General features: G+C 39.2%; 1 protein-coding gene across 50 annotated transcripts in view; it reads right to left on the minus strand.

The window, feature by feature from the left end:
- Positions 1–16,389, minus strand: part of SORBS2 (sorbin and SH3 domain containing 2) — a 215,393-nt gene that overhangs the window by 54,333 nt on the left and 144,671 nt on the right. For 46 of the 50 annotated variants that reach the window (XM_072776009.1, XM_072776011.1, XM_072776007.1 and 43 more), the window contains 5 exons: positions 13,489–13,661; positions 8,461–8,527; positions 7,696–7,740; positions 4,744–4,933; positions 2,493–2,607 (listed from right to left, as the gene is read on the minus strand). In XM_072776009.1, coding sequence (XP_072632110.1) covers positions 2,493–2,607; positions 4,744–4,933; positions 7,696–7,740; positions 8,461–8,527; positions 13,489–13,661 — 590 coding nt within the window. Of the gene's footprint in view, positions 1–2,492; positions 2,608–4,743; positions 4,934–7,695; positions 7,741–8,460; positions 8,528–12,699; positions 12,952–13,488; positions 13,662–16,389 lie in introns of those variants that run through there. The other 4 variants (XM_072776043.1, XM_072776048.1, XM_072776058.1 and 1 more) reach the window with 4 other exon arrangements.

Here is a 16,389-nt window from a genome sequence, read left to right on the forward strand (position 1 = left end):
AAGTCTTATAAAGTTTCATAAAGATTGCCCTAGTGGAGTGTAGAGGTGTAGAGGTGTGGAGACTGGATTGCAGAATCAGGGGGAATAAATGGGTGGCTGTCACTGTAATCTGGACAATGGACATATTGTGGACTAGAAGACAGGAGTGACAGCAGCATTTCTACCAGAGGCAGGACTTCGAGATCTTTGGGAAAGAGGGGAATCCAGGATGACACTTGGGAAGGCTGGGCACCTAGGTGATGGGGTCATCTAGGAGTTCAAAAGAGCAGCAGAAAATTACCAAGAGGTTGTGTATAATTTACAAAAATTCAATAGGAAAAGAGCAAAGGGATGCCCACAAATTATCTGGCAGTAAAAAGACAGGAGAGCGCATTCCATCGAAATCCTGGTTTTGTTCGTTTGCTGTTGTATCCCTATCAGGTGGCCAATCTGCTCTCATGCTCTACATCTTGTGGCTTACAGACACTGCAGACCCGTGTGTAAACCGCATGGGTAGACAGCCGGTCTCTGTGATATCACTGTGCATGTCGCCTTTTGTCTTTTTTTCTGATTTAGGAAAGGCAACGAGAATGAGTTCAGGAATGATGGCAAGAAAGAAAGATAATAGCCTGATTCTCGAATAAAGAAGCCTGGCCAAAATGATACAGGCGACTAGCCCAAATCTTTTTGCATAAGGCTGGTCTCCCAGCAAAGTTGCTTAGGAGGAATAAGAATGTTGGTTCTATTTCCCCATAAGATGTCCATTCTCATTTCCTTCCAAGTTTCTTGGTTCCCACCACTTCTTTTTTACTGTGGCTGCAGAGCCCCTTCCATACCCAAATCTCCAGCAGTGCAAATGTTCCCAGAACTTTCTATTATTCTTAGAATACAAGTCTAGCTCTGCATACTCATCAAATGAAAGGCTCAAAGTTCCTCATGGTAGAGACTGTGTCTTGTTCAGTACTGTGTCCCTAGCACTTAATACAATGTCTGGCACATAGTTGGTGCTCAATAAATGTTGTTGAATGAGTAAATAATAGAAATATCCTGGTGAGGAAGCTTCTCGACTCAATCCTGCCCCCCCGAGACCACAGCTACTAAAGCGTCCCAGTACAATCACAACACTCTTACAAATTGTTAGAAAGATCATCAATGATCATTTTGTTATTTACATTTCAATCTGAGGCTCATTATTTTGCATAATTATTTTGCCACTTTTAATTTAAGGCAATGGTCACATCGTGGTTCACTCAATTCTCATCCCAGAAATTTCAAAGTATCATGCTATTCAATCATAGGAGCTAGTGAATGGGTTCTAAGTCTGCACTAAAACTGCAAACTGATGGCATTCCTTTTTTTTTTTTTTTCCCTTTCAGTTTTTCTGGTAAAGTTGTGTTGCTCTAAAGGATACGAGTTATTTGAAGAAAGGCACAGAAGGCTTACATAAATATTATGTATGAATTATGTGATTATAAGGTTTTTCAACATGTTTCTCAAGAACATAACCATAAATACAGGGTTTCACAAATGAAATCAGGGCACTCATGTTGCATGTGGAAAGCCAAAGGTTTCCAATCAAATTTCAGGGCTGGCCTTGCATTATATATAATATGCTTTCTTGGATGGTCTTAAAGGAGTAAACAAAGAAAATCTTTTTCCTGTTCACTGACACCACGCAAATTCTTTTAAGAGAATGAGGAGAGTAAATTATAAATGGATCTCTAGAAGCAGGTTTGGATAGAAAGGCAAAGGAATTCTAGTTTCAAGGAGATCTTGAGGGCACTGATCTAGGAGGGGAAGCAGAGGACTTGGAAAGGAGGATTGGGAAGATAAACACCAAGAGGGCCAAAGAATAACCTATTTGTTTAATTGCACTTTGAAGAGGCAAGTGGTTATTTTTCAGGTTTATGTATTGTTTTGTTTGCATATACTAAATAACTATAGAGAAATCATGCAAAGTTAAATATAATCTTGATCCATTAGATTTGACAATCAGGAAGCTTGAGGCTTGGTAACCTGAGAGAGATTTAATAAGAATCAATTAAAATGACTTTTTTTTTTTTTTTTTAAAGAAAGGCATTTGGGAGATTTCCCCTTAATCCAAAGAAATATTAAGCAACCGATATGGAAACAAAGGGATGGGACTGTGTGGGCCCATTTGTATCAGAAGAGACTCGTGAATGGTTTTTCTCATTAGCCATGTAGACTAGCAATTAAGGATTGCATTTATTAATTTTTTAAAAAAAATTAAGCTCAGAGTCATGATTAGGCACAGCTATAGTTACATGCAAATGGGTTCCCTATTTTGTTGGTAGGGACAATATATTAGAGAGGATATCTTTAATTCTCAGATAAGATGCATGAATCATGATACCAAATAAACTGGATTTCTAAATACTGCCAAATACATAAATTACCTTTGTGACAAAAATTGCCTAACATACAAAATTCAGGTCTACTTGGGAACCCAGAAACCTAGAGAACTGGCATTTGGTTTAATCACAAGTGCTTACTGGTCTTTCATGCTGCAGAATCGATGACTTCCCAGGTTCATACTCAAAAATACTCCTTGGCTCAGAACGAAACTTTCTTGTGTCCACTTTTCTATCTGGAGGATCCCAGTCATGCCTAGAAATAAACAATAGTTATGTATAAAATAATTCTATATGCTTAAAGTAGTTCTATAAAACTACTTGCTCTCTGTTTACAGAGTTAATTTCAGTATAGATTTTTAAAAAAATATCTCAGGATAAAAAGTTAATCTGCAAAAAATACCACATTTATATGTTGTTTTGTGTAAATGATTTAAAGAAAGCCATTTCTTTTATTTCATATTATATTTTCCTCTAATTTCTTTCATACAATATCCTGCTGGCTCAGTAACTCACACAAGGGGTTTGTAGATACACACACAGCCAGGGCTCTGCTTGTAAACCCTTGGGATGGTATACAAACAACAGCTGTGTATATTTGTGTTTAGAGTAAGTGGCAGTTATGCTCCATTGAGTTATGTGAGTTTATCTCACTACTCTGTGACCTGGCATCCTTGATCCAAAGTGACAAGGAGTAATGCACACGCCATGCTTGATATTATTTATCCTGCAAATGGCGTCACAGTTTGGGGAAAGTACAAAAGTGTCACTTGGGCTGCCATCCATAGACGCAAGCTGTGTGGCTGGGGAGAACCTTCTTTGGTATTAGCCTTGAAAAAGCAGAGTCAGACAGCCATCTTGCATAGGAGACCTTGGAAGCAGCTCTTTTTCCTGAACTGATAGCCTTCAGAAGGTGGTCAACGAGGGATGTTGAAAAATAAAGCTTTTCTGGGTAGCCAGGGCGCAAGAAGGCCTCCTTTGGGACAAACATTTTTCTCAAAGGAGGATTTTCTGACTATAGATGGGAGCAATTCTGACCCATGGAATGGGGTTAAATTCTGACTCTAGCACATTGGAAATAGAAAGAAATAGAAATGGTCTAAGAGACAGGAAAATTAGGGGCAGGTCCTGGCTTACCAGTAACTGGTAAATGATATTCAACAGAGAGATTCTGAGCATCACATGAGACAATGTATATGAAAGCCATCTAGGAATTTTTAAGAGTTTATATTTCTTAATGAGAAATTTGTTTCTACTAAACATAGGACAAATAATACATTTAAGTTTGAGTTAATTTTGGATCTCTTTTAATAGCAAAGATACCATTTTGTGTCCAATTATTTCTCAAATTTAAGGCATCACACTTACAAACATATAGTCTATCAGGAGGAGATTAAAGTGATGTGTGTCTGTTTCATGATGTCTTGTATCCCCTACAACCCTCAGTTACTCTTAATGGTACAATGGTACAATGTAATATTTATGGGATGAATATGATAATTGGATGCTTAGTAATTAGTATTAACAATGAATAATTCTTATATTGTTATTAATTGCTAGTATTGCATGAACCATGGCTTTAGTCAGAGCTGAGTTTGAATCGGCTTGGACATATGAGCTTATGAGTGGAGCAATTTACTTTTATTTTCTAAATCACAGTTTTTTTTTTTCTCTAAAATAGGTTTAAGATAGAACATATCTCATTGGATCATTCTCAGAATTAAGTGATATAATACAAGGAAAGTACTTAGCATAGTGCTCGGCTCCTAGTGAGCTCTCGATAAAGGTTACCTATAAGCAGGATTATTAGTCATAATCCTAATAAAAAATTGCACAGTAATAAAGTGTGTTTATAAATTTTTATCTTCATGTGAATAGCTTCTATAAAAATTTCAGTGGGGAAATGAAAACTAGTATCATCTTGAGAAGTTGGTAGAAATGAGTCACAGACACAACTAATGCCTTATTTATTATTTATGAATAACCTCGCCTGCTTTCAAAAAAGAGGTTTTTGTGTACCAGAGGGGAAATTGTAAATCACTAATAGACCTAATATTCCAAACCTGAGGAAAACAAAAATTAAATGCAGAGTCTCTGACATGCTACTTCAGAGGAAGTATGTGTCAATTATTTCTGTTTATTTTCTTCCTATATGCATTTGTTGATCAAAAGACTGTGCTCATGTTACTTCAAGCCTTGGTGATTATAATATTATGAACCAGGATTGTGTTTGCCACAATCCCAATAGAGGAAGTCAACATGGCACATGTGTTGATTAAAGTAGTACATGTACTATCTCGGTAACATAAGCACTGAGTCTTCTACTAAGTGCCATATGGTCTTACTGTCATCTGAAACTAAATATAGGCCAGTTTGGGGGAAAATGTCTTACTTTTCTGTAGAAGATCGGTCTCTTGGTCGAAGTGGTGGGACTGGAGGAGGAACATGTGGGGGAGGGACGGGGGAAGAGGCGTCCTTAAAGACATCGGTGCCATTGTCAGAGTGGCTTTTGGAGAGAGGTCTGTAGGTCTGGGTCTTTGCAGCAGGATGTGACTGAGCACCGTAGGGTGAGTTGTACAGGCCTGTCACGAAACACAACACAACAAAACAAACAGAAGCAGATAATATTTTAAAAGCACTTTAAATTATTTATACTCCAGAAAATATCCAGTGATTTGACCAAAATTTTTATCAGTGAGGATATTCATGATGCATGCATTGGGCAGTATGTTCTCAATCGATTTATGAATAGTATTAATTGATTAATCATTATTAACATGTTAATTTGTTAATTGATATATTTTATACGTAATGACTGATTAAGTAAATCTTCAACAATCATCTTGAAATTAGTGATAATTTAGACTGGTAATTAGGAATAAACTTACAGGTACTCGGCAAATTTTCTCCTGGATAATATAAACTAGTAATATAGATAAGTTTTCAGAAGAAGATTAAAAATAGTGCACAGAACTGTTTCCAAATCTCTTCTATTACTTTCAAAGCTCTGATTTACATGATAATTAAAATCTTCATTGCAATCAAACAAAATATTAAGCGAGTTGTATATGTGCTGTATATAAGCAAGGCTTAAAGACACAAAAATCCTCTGTAAGCTTGTACTGTATCTGGGGAAATGAGACATGGGTAGAATTGTGATTGAAAATAACTGGTAACATGAGAATGGCCAAATGAGGAAAACGCATATTAGGAATGAAAGATTTCAGAAGATGGTGGATTGGTCAGCGGAGTTATTTTGGAACCCATGGCACCAGGGTCAGCCCTGTAGGATTGATTTGGGTGAGTGGGGGAAGTGGGTAGCAGAGATGGCTTAAGAATAGAAACAAAAAGAAGCAGGAAGTACAAGACACAGCACCCTGGGATGCAGGGTTAGTAGCAGGGAGAGTCTAGTTGCAGTTGCTTTGTCTACCTATGAAACAGCAAAACTATCTTGAAAGGGCTCTGCAAGGTTATATGTAACTACTGTTCAATTTATTAATTGGATACAGAATTTCAATAGTAAAAATAATTTTAAAAATTCTGAATTTCCTACCACCTTAGTCTTTTGAGTTAAGTCAATTGTCATTCATCTGCTTCTCCTAAAGGTCCATACAAATTGCCAGGACAAGTGAAAAGACAATGTCTGGGGGCACCTGAGTGGCTCAGCTGGTTGAGCTTTAGGCTCTTGATTTTGGCTCAGGTCGTGATCTCAGGTTCCTGAGATCAAGCCCTGCATGCGGCTCCCTGCTCAGTGGGGAATCTGCTTGAGGTTCTCTCTGTCTCCCTCTCTGCCTCTCCCCACCGCCGGTGCTCTCCCCCTCTCTCTCAGAATAAAATAAATAAATAAATCTTTGAAGAAATAAAAGAAAAGACGATGTCTGCACTACCTGTTTTGCCCGCATTCTACAGTCTGATTTTAACTCTACAGCTTGTTAAAAACAAAACAGGCCCCAAATAGAGTCACTTATGTATGCTAAGCTCCATGTCACCGAATGGAGACTTAATTACAGTTTTGGCTCTTCTAGAAATGGAATCTTAAACCAGACAATCAGGAATCGCCTGGCCAGCACTAGTGAGGTCATCTCACTCATAGACACCGACCATCCCTTAGAAGAAAGGTAACCTTGCAATCACCTACCCACTTTTTTTTTTTCCCTAGTATAACTTCCTTATTTGGCTCCTTTCTGCCTATAAAAGTCTTTCATTTTGTACAGCTCCTGGGAGCTCCTTTCCATCTGCTAGATTGGATGCTGCTAGACTCATGAATCGTTGAACAAAGCCGGTAATATCTGTAAAAATTTACTGGGCTGAATTTTGTTTTTTAACAAGCTAAAGGATGTGTGGCTAGGAATAAAAGTTGAAGGAAAACATTTTATTGGGCCTCCTGCTATCACCTGGAAGAGTGAGGATGGAAACCTCAGAGGTCTTGCAGCTTGTTAACCTGGTTCTGTCCGGTTTTTCTTCTCTCTTTGCCTTTGGGGACTGGTTAGCAGACTCCCTAACAGTTATAGGGCCGCCTGAGTGCTGGCCTTCAGGGAGGGGAGACCCTATGTGGTTCTGAGGCCAGGCTGCCCCCAGGGTCCCTATATGAGATTGCAGCTGTTGAGAGGGAGATGAGTAGCTTAAGCCTTGGAGCTTGCTCTAAAGAAAGGAAAAACAGACGCTGTGCAACAGTCCCCAGCCCAGGCTGGGAAGTGACAGGAGGCCCTACATGGGATCCCCTACTGTGACATTTAGAAGGAAGGGAAACATTTTGTAGGGGTCCTTCACTCCACGTCACAGGATACCAACGCACTCAAATACAAGTTAGAAACGTCCAGAACTGAAGTCGTGCCATTATGACCGTTGGCAACTGTGAGTCAGAAAAGTGGCCCAGCGGAGTGGGATTTTTAAAAATCCTTCAATGAATGGTTGCATTTTTGGAGCACAAGCATGGATAGAGTCACAAAATACTTTGCTGGACTTGTTTTTTGTGAAGTGTATCTGAGAGATCTTACGCAATTGTGATCACTCTCGCTGCTGATAAAAGGAGATCTTTATCTTATTTTGTACCCTAGTTACAGTGTGTTCTTTCATGCTGTCCTTCATACTTTGGTTAAACATTCCTGAAGCCGAGAATGAAATGACAGTGAGAATGAATGAGATAAAACAGTATTAGTTCTCATTTCCATGAGAAAAGATCGATCCTTTTGTCATGCATGCTTTGAGAAAAGAAAAACAGCATCCTCTTAATTGTATACACCGAAAACATGCGGCTCAAATAGGGGTAAAAAAGTGAGTGTGAAGTGCAACCAAGCATTGCCGAGCATACAGGATTCAGTGCGAGCAAGGAAACCCGTCCTACCTGCATTATATGTATAAGGAGTATTATACATGTCTGTGTCATCATCTAGAAAATGAAACATAAATATTATGGTAATACAGATCCGGTCACCGTATCATAACAAGACAGTAGCACTTCAGAGAAACAAGCAAAAAAATGTGGTAGAAAACCACCGTATTTTGCCTGGTTCATAACACCATTTTTATAATTTTCTTTTTCTTTTTTTTTTCGTTTTTATAATTTTCTAAGATAGTTTTGTTGCTGGGCTCCTGTAGCTTGTGCTCGCTTGTCTGTAACGCATTTGCTCTGTTGCCCTCTCCCCAGCATACAAGGTCAAGGGATTGTCCTCACTTCTCCGGGCAGCCTTCTCTTCCAAATCATGAAATTTCCTCTGGGAAGTGCTTTAAAGGTCTCTTGTCAACCTGGAGAGACCTACTTCTGCTCACTCGGTAAGCAGCTGACATGTGTGGACAGAGGAACAAGGATTCTGTTTACGCACACACCACCCCACACTGCTCCAGGTTGTGCCCAGGGAAGAAGGAAGGGACCAGAGCACCTGGAGGCCCTCCAAGGGTCACCTAATAAGAGCTTCTTGGCAGCTCGGCAGTGAGGCAGGAGCACAGGTGTCTGTGATTTGAGGGTGACGTAAGGAGAAGAGAAGAGAAAGAGGGCCAGCCACGGTGTTGCTAGGGTCCTAACATTTTGTGTGAACCAGAACTATACAGGAGAGCACACATACAGCCTTCCCCCATGGGGTCTGGTCAGAAAACCCAGTAACATACATACCTGGCTTGTGCACCATGTGAATCTGCTTAAACATTGTCTTGTACCAGTCCTTTGGTCTGTCAACTGTCTATAAAAGAGAATGCCCAATGGTTAAAAAACTGGTTCCAAATCAACAGGGTTCCTCAGTGTTTTTCTTTCTATATTTTATCTTTTCACAGAGCAGATTTCTGTTCTGTGATTTAAAAAAAAAAATCTATCTCATGATGGTAGTACCAGCAACTTATCCAGTTATGCAGGCAGCTTGTAAATATGGTTATCCTTTGTTTGAGTTTAGGCTGAATTGGAACATCGTATGCTATGGTTTTAATTTTTCTGAATCATACTGTGCCCAGCCCTAGATACTTGATGTTTGCACAAACATATTTATATAAAATTCATGGACTAGAAGCTGTGGTGTTGTAATAGTTTGCTTACCTCCTTTTGGTGATGATTATCATTATCCTTAAAAACATTTTAGTGAGTGTTCTGGCCAAGACATTATTTTTAGAATTAACGAGGGGATATTTTTGACTTTCAAACTCTATTCTTATCAGCTTAAATTTAGAGAAATAAAAATATCATATTTATTAGCCTAAATTACTAACATACTGAATGTACATAGTCCAGAGTACATAGTCTGGAGTCCTGCAGCAAATCTAAAAAGGTGTAAATATTGTTTTGAAAGTTTTTAAACATGCTAATAAAATGTATGTGACTTTGCCTGGCTAAACTGTAAATTCCTTTAGAGTAGAAGCTCCTTGCACACCCCTGGGTTGGGACACGGTAGAAACAGTGGACTGTAGTGGGAAGAAAAAATTAGTGTCAGCTCAACATAGATCCAAATCTTGCTTCCTTTAATTATTGTTGCATAATTCTTAGCCATATGAATTTGGACCAGTTAAGTAAGCTTTTAGGCCTCAATTTTGTCCTTTCTAAGATGAGATAATTATATCTATATCATAGGGTTGTTATGGAAATAGAAGGAAACCACATATACAGTAAGACCTAGAACGATACCTAGAATATAAGATATGCTCAATAGATAATAGAGGTAGGGAGCATTACATATTTATTGAATAAAATAATGAATGAATCCAGGTTATTAGATGGAATGCTACCTGACTGCACACCTGTGAAGGAGACCTGCACCTTTATAATCATTAATGATTTTGCTTGGCAAGATCTTTATCTCAATATTTCCAGAAATACTCTAGCAAGAAACTCAATCATTCTGTGTATGGTAATAAATAAACTGGATTTTCCGAGACAGTTCTCTTGATATAAAATATTCTGTTAGGACTGCCACAAAAATATTCTTGTGCTTTTTATACTGAGCTTTTTGGTATAGACCTTATATCCTATTTTTTTCCCCTCAGAAATGTGGTAATTGCATTTTTCATCTGGAAACTGAAGAGTCTGTGCCATATCTAAATTTATTTTGAAATTTCCCCTCAGAAATGTAATTGCATTTTTCATCTGGAAACTGAAGAGTCTGTGCCATATCAGAACCTAAGGTATATGCTTCTGATAGTCACCATAAATATAGATTAACATTAAGAGCTACTTGACTTTGTTATGAATCACCTCATCATTCACTTGAGGCTCTTTCTGTAATGGAGAAGCTGAGGATAATGTTGATTGACCTTATATTCAGATGGTGGGAGCTGGCGAGAGGGGTGCAGTGATGAAGCAGGAGTCTAGTTATTATTTGCTGGGTATTTATTTATTTATTTATTCACTCATTCATGAGAGACACAGGGAGAGAGAGAGGCAGAGACACAGGCAGAGGGAGAAGCAGGCTCCATGCAGGGAGCCTGATGTGGGACTCGATCCCGGGACTCCAGGATCTCGCCCTGGGCCAAAGGCAGGCGTGCCAACCCCTGAGCCACTGGGGCTGCCCTATTTGCTGGTTTAAATACAGTAGCTGAACATGTGTCTTTAAGGGACATGTTCATAAAAGATCAATTTCCCTTTCGTTAAGTTTTATTTCCTTTATTATTCAGCCATAGAAAATAAGACCTAACTTTGTGCCAACATGTTGCCCAGCCATACCTGGACACAACCAATAGCAACAAGGAAATCTAACAAGTAAGTTATATCACTGTATATGGCAATGTGTCTTGACAGACAGGATTTTTTTTTTCTTCACTTGCTGGAGGGCACGTATCAGGCAGGAGCTCAGTTGTGCCATCTGCTAGCTTTATATGGTGAGCACAGAGATGCCAGGAAGTGCCCAACTGGTTGGCAAAGAGGAACGTGAAACTGGTAAAAGGCAATGCTAAAACTCTGTGTCCCTTTCTAAATGAAGCACTCTAAGCATTTAAAGTCTCTTTTATAAATGGCGTCATGGACATGTTATGGCTGAGATTGAGGCCAAGGAAATAGACGTCTACTCAAATTGAAGGAAGTTTACTTTCGTATGTGTCCTTCAAGGTTATCTTTGTGTGAACAGTTAAACTACTAGCAATTCAGGATTCAGTTGTTTTCTGTAATTTTGGCAGAATGCACCTGAATTTTACATTTCTACAGTTTACAAAGTATCAGAACTCTACATTGATTTATCATGCAGAGATTTCCAAAAATGGGAAGAGACACAGATTTCCTACATAGGAGTATACAGTGATTCCATTCTATTTTTGCCCTCTCTAGCTTTGAAAAGGCTCAAACGGTGTTATATTTGAACTAGAAGAAAGGAATCTTGTATTTCACTTAACTAGCTGGCTTTAATTCGACAACCTCCTGAGACCTGAACCCTAGTGATTTTTGTTGTTGTGAAGAATGGCAGTAAAAGGCTAACACAGATGTCCCAGGTCACCTGAGAGAGGGCAGACCGGGAGCCTTCATTCAAATAACTCAAAGGTACATTTGTCGACTTTTGGCTTTCTAGAGTTTCTAGTTTACTTTACAAAATTCTGTTTCCTTGGTATAGGCTAGTTGTCTAAAATGAGACTATAACATGATACACTGAGACAGGACTGCCTTTGGTGGATACACGGAGCTGAAAGTTCGTGTGAAGCAATTCGAGTCTGATAATCATTACTTTCTACACGGATGAGAAAGAAAAACAACCTTGGAGATTCTTGGCCTGCGGTGGCTCAGAGATGGCCTGACTCAACATTTATAAACACAGCTATACTTGGGGATGTGCTCAGCAAGCCTGGAAAATAGGGACCCGTGAATAAGAGTCTTCACAGACCTGTGCCTTCTTTGCAAAGTTTTAAAAGTCTAAATAAGAGCACGACTGTACATAAAAATTAGGGCTCCTTATAAGGAACGTCTGGGCTGTTTATATTTCATTTTCCATTTTGTAGAAAGGAAACTAGCATCGAATGTTTAGTACATGTATCTGCTGATGCATATCTAAACATGCTGTGATTTGCAAGTAGAGAGACAATATAGAATTTTAATACTACTTGATTTTCACTAACTACGATGTCTGTTTTTTTTTTCCTTTTGAAAACTAGTAAGCAAGTAAGCAAGTCCTTGCTATTTAAGAAAATTATGTCTTATGGATAAAAATAAAATTGGCCCAGCTTTTTGTGTGGTTTTTTATATATCATTTATCAAGTTAAAGACACACCCAGATATCTCAGATACAATCCTTTCAGACAGAAATCTATAACAACATAGAACCAGGGAATCTCCTAATTTGTGTATATACTGTGACTTGAGGGTCAATGAAACAGAACCGATGACACCATTCCTGTCTGACACTGTATCCTTCCATTATTTGGAAAAGAAGTTTCAAATTTAACCATTTTGAGTCAGAAAGCTTAAAAGGGAAACAAATGACAAACACATCACCAGAAACATATAGTTGTCATAAGGCTGTTAGTCACAATCCCTGAACTTTTTCTATTACTTTACTTAAATATGACAATCATCAGCTCCAACATAGATTTTTCTAGGACTTTGTAATTAGCCACATTCAACGTTCCCAGCATCTAGCAGAGTCCACAACCCCAGCAACTGTGTGCAGATTGACTTTCTGGCTTTCAATTCTAATACAGATGCTTGGAATAATCGATTTCTAACTCTTCTCTCAGAACACGGAATCCCCATGCGAGAAATGCAGTCTTACCACTGCTTTTTTCCCCCTCATCTCTTTCCCATTCTTTTCCTCTCCCCACTATTGTCTTTGGCCCCCCAGGGTTCGCATTCCAGGGAAGCAGCTCTTGGCAACAGCCCCGCCAGGTATGTGGCTGCTGCAGGCACGTGAGTGCAGCCTGCACCCACTTCTTGCACATCCCCCCAGTTCACCTGCAGAGATGCTGCTGCTCTCATCCTGGTTTCCAGAGTCTTCCTCCTGCCGTCTAGCACAAACCTTCTCTGCGAGTAGACTGGTCAGCGAGCCGCTGCCTGCCCAGGCTCTCAATAGCTGTCTCTGCTGCTGCGGAGCTTTGCCAGAAGGGGTTGCCCTGACACACTGAGCAATACTTTGGCAGAGTTTAAAGACTTAAAAAAAAAAAATCCAAACACTTTCACTTATCATCACTGAGGGCTCACAGCAGGCACAGCTGAAGAGGGACACGAAAATGTGTATTTCTCTTCACAGTTCTTCCTTTCCATGACATTAACTCCCTTCACTCCAAAATCATCTCACCTCCCAAAGCCCAATTCACAGCTCCCAATCTCCTGGATGTGAACACACATCCATTTCAAGAAACAAATCACTGGTTTATTTGCCATGCACGTGGGAATTCAATGCAGCCAAAGAATTCGCATTTTCTTGTTCCTTCTCTTTTGTCTCTCTATGGCCCTGACACTCGTTGGGAAAAGGTAGAACAAAACAAAACATACCTTTATTGTTTATCAAGATCACAATTTTCATGATTTTTAATTAGAATGCAAACCCAGATTGTGTGATTAGCTTCGATTGACAAGTTCTCTTTCTCCGCCACACACAGCATAATATTCATGAGAACTCAGATGGCACAGAGGGCAATCCTCATTATATAAGAGCGTAGGAATGCACAAAGCCATCGACAATCCATCCTTTGTGGAGTCTGTGCACAGCCCTGCAGCAACGCACACCCTGGCATTCCCTACCGTTCTAATTGCTGTGGGGATTCCAGATTCATCCACGGGCCCGATCCCCGGGTAGTGCGGGGCTTTGATGACGGTCACTCGCTTCTCCTCCTCTGAGGATCTGTACAGTGGAATGGAGCTGCCCATGGTGCCGTCCAGAGACTGTGCGTGCTGGGGATATGCCTCGGTGGAATCTGCGGAGACAGTTTGGGGACATACAATGTATTTGAGGCACAAGGAATCATAAATTGATGATGTGCCTCTTGCAGAGTGATGCCAACTCTATCATGGGGTTTATTTCCATCACTATCTCTTTTAACCCATTTACCCTCCATTCGAGCCACTGTTGTTATCATGGAGCTATGTACCCAACAGGATGCTAGCAACAAGGTCCTTGTCATTTTCGGAAGAAGGTTGAGAGGAAGAATAGCATTTGCTCAAAGTCCCAAATAGCATCTGAGATGCCTGGGTGGCCCAGGGTGTGACACCGGAATCCCAGGATCGAGTCCCACATCGGGCTCCCTGCATGGAACCTGCATCTCCCTCTGCCTGTGTCTCTGCCTCTCTCTCTCTCTCTCTCTCTCTCTCTGTGTCTCTCATGAATAAATAAATAAAATCTTAAAAAAAAAAAAAAGACTGTGTGACCCTGGGGCAGTCACTGTGTTAAGAAATGACTTAAAAAAATTTTTTTTATTGGAGTTCAATTTGCCAACATATAGCATAACACCCAGTGCTCATCCCACCAAGTGCCCCCCCCAGTGCCCATCACCCAGTCACCCCAAACCCCCGCCCATTCCCCTTCCACTACCCCTTGTTCATTTCCCAGAGTTAGGTGTCACTCATGTTTTGTCACCCTCACTGATATTTTCACTCATTTTCTCTCCTTTCCCTTTATGCCCTTTCACTAATTTTTATATTCCCCAAATGAATGAGACCATATAATGTTTGTTCTTTTCCGATTGACTTATTTCATTCAGCATAATACCCTCCAGGTCCATCCACGTCAAGGTAACTGGTGGGTATTTGTTGAAGAAATGACTATATGTATCACCTCATCTTATCCTTCTAGTATGTTTGGCTCCGTTTTATAGGTGAGGAGGCAGGAACTGAGACATTAGTATTCTTGTGACATTGCTGACTACTATTATTTGAAAGTGCAGAAATGTCCTCTGAGAACAAAAGATATGACTGGTGAGTATACAGCTGCAATTTCGTAAAAGTAAACTGAAAACAAAGATCACATTAGGACATCTCCACATCCAAAAAAAAAAAAAAAAGGAAATCTCCACATCCAAACATGCACTTACGTGTGAGGGCTTATGGATTAAATAAACGATTTTAAATCATCGGTGTTGATTTTTATTTAAGTAGCCACTATGGCCATAATGTCTTTGCTTTTACTTTAAAATACCAAAACCCACGACTTCTTGCCCCTTGAGTATAAAAATTGCCTTAAGCATAAAATTTAGTTGAGATTTATCATGTTCCTGTCTTCATGCCGTGTTTATTAGCTTTTAGTATATTTTCATAAGAAACAGAGAGGACTTCGTGTACTATATATTCCACTTACGCTTAGTTCACAGATAATTATGAAGGTCAACATTATTACCATTCATCGGGCACAATTGATAATATGGCTCCCTGCTTTTTTATACTAAATTTCAAAATTTTGGTGAGCAAGAATGATTCTTGACATAGTCTGATCCAGTACTCAGGAAGGTCTCTTTCTATGTGGATATGGAAAAGTTCTAATGTTTCAGGGTAGCGTTAATTGATTACATATATATGTGTGTACATGTATGTATATCTATCTATTCATCTCAAAAGCTATGACTGTGTTTTTGTAACAAATTTATATAGAACTTCACAAGTAAGACTTAAAAGGATTTAACTCATCAGTATAAGGGAAAGTACAGTGAGGACCCCTATAAGTTAAAATCTATTATAATATTTATAAGTGCTATCACTATTATTATGGCTATGTTCAATTGAGTTTGCAGTGGAAAAGTATTTTCAATCCGTTGCTGATGAAGAATGATTTCATGTGCCATTGTACATAAAAGCAGGATCCTTTTCAAGCCAACTCTAAATTACGACACAATGTGGTATTTGATTCTGATTTCCCATTTAATCCCCAAAAGGATTTGAGTCGGGAATAATGATGGTGGTATTTCTCCTAAAAAAACAAATATTTTTTAAGCACTTCGTATGTGCAAAGTCCCAGCCTAAGCAAACAGCATTAACTCTGTCTTCAAATATGGTTCACAAGATTCAATGAATTGATATTTACATGATACAAATTTAGACCTTTATTTTTTTTTTCCATAGGTGCACTAAAAGTCATTTTTGTAGTCTTTTGTCCTCAATGTAAAGTTTCTTTAAGGCAGGAGAGATGTATATACGCTCCTCAGGACCTATCTGGGCACTGGCCGATTGGAATCTGCTCCATGTGTTTAGATAGGGAATTTCTTTCCACGTAGAATGGTTTGTCTGCACACTGATATGCTCTAATATGAAAGCCTGTCTGCATTCAAGGATTTATGTATTCTATTTCTTGGGGTGGGAGGGACAAAGTCATATTTATTAAGACAGATAATGAAGACAAAAAGTCAGACTCTGATAATTATTTGGGGAAATATTATGGCCTAGAATAACTTATAGTTTTACTATAGATGTGTGATAATGTATAGCTGTGTAAAAAACTCTAGGTATAATGGACTCCCATCATAATACTGCACCATGGACTGATGGTTTAAGAGCAACTTCATGGCACAAAGGTATTCTACTTTCTTATACTCTAAAGTACCTCATTCTAAGATTCACAGATGATCCCCAGGAGCAGCATTAGAGAAGGCACAAGGATATTTAGACTTTTCTTTAATGAGTCTCAGGGCTACATGTAAGTGTAAGACAGGTTTTGTT

This window comes from Canis lupus, chromosome 15 (genome assembly GCF_048164855.1).
Source record: "Canis lupus baileyi chromosome 15, mCanLup2.hap1, whole genome shotgun sequence".
Lineage (NCBI taxonomy): Eukaryota > Metazoa > Chordata > Mammalia > Carnivora > Canidae > Canis > Canis lupus.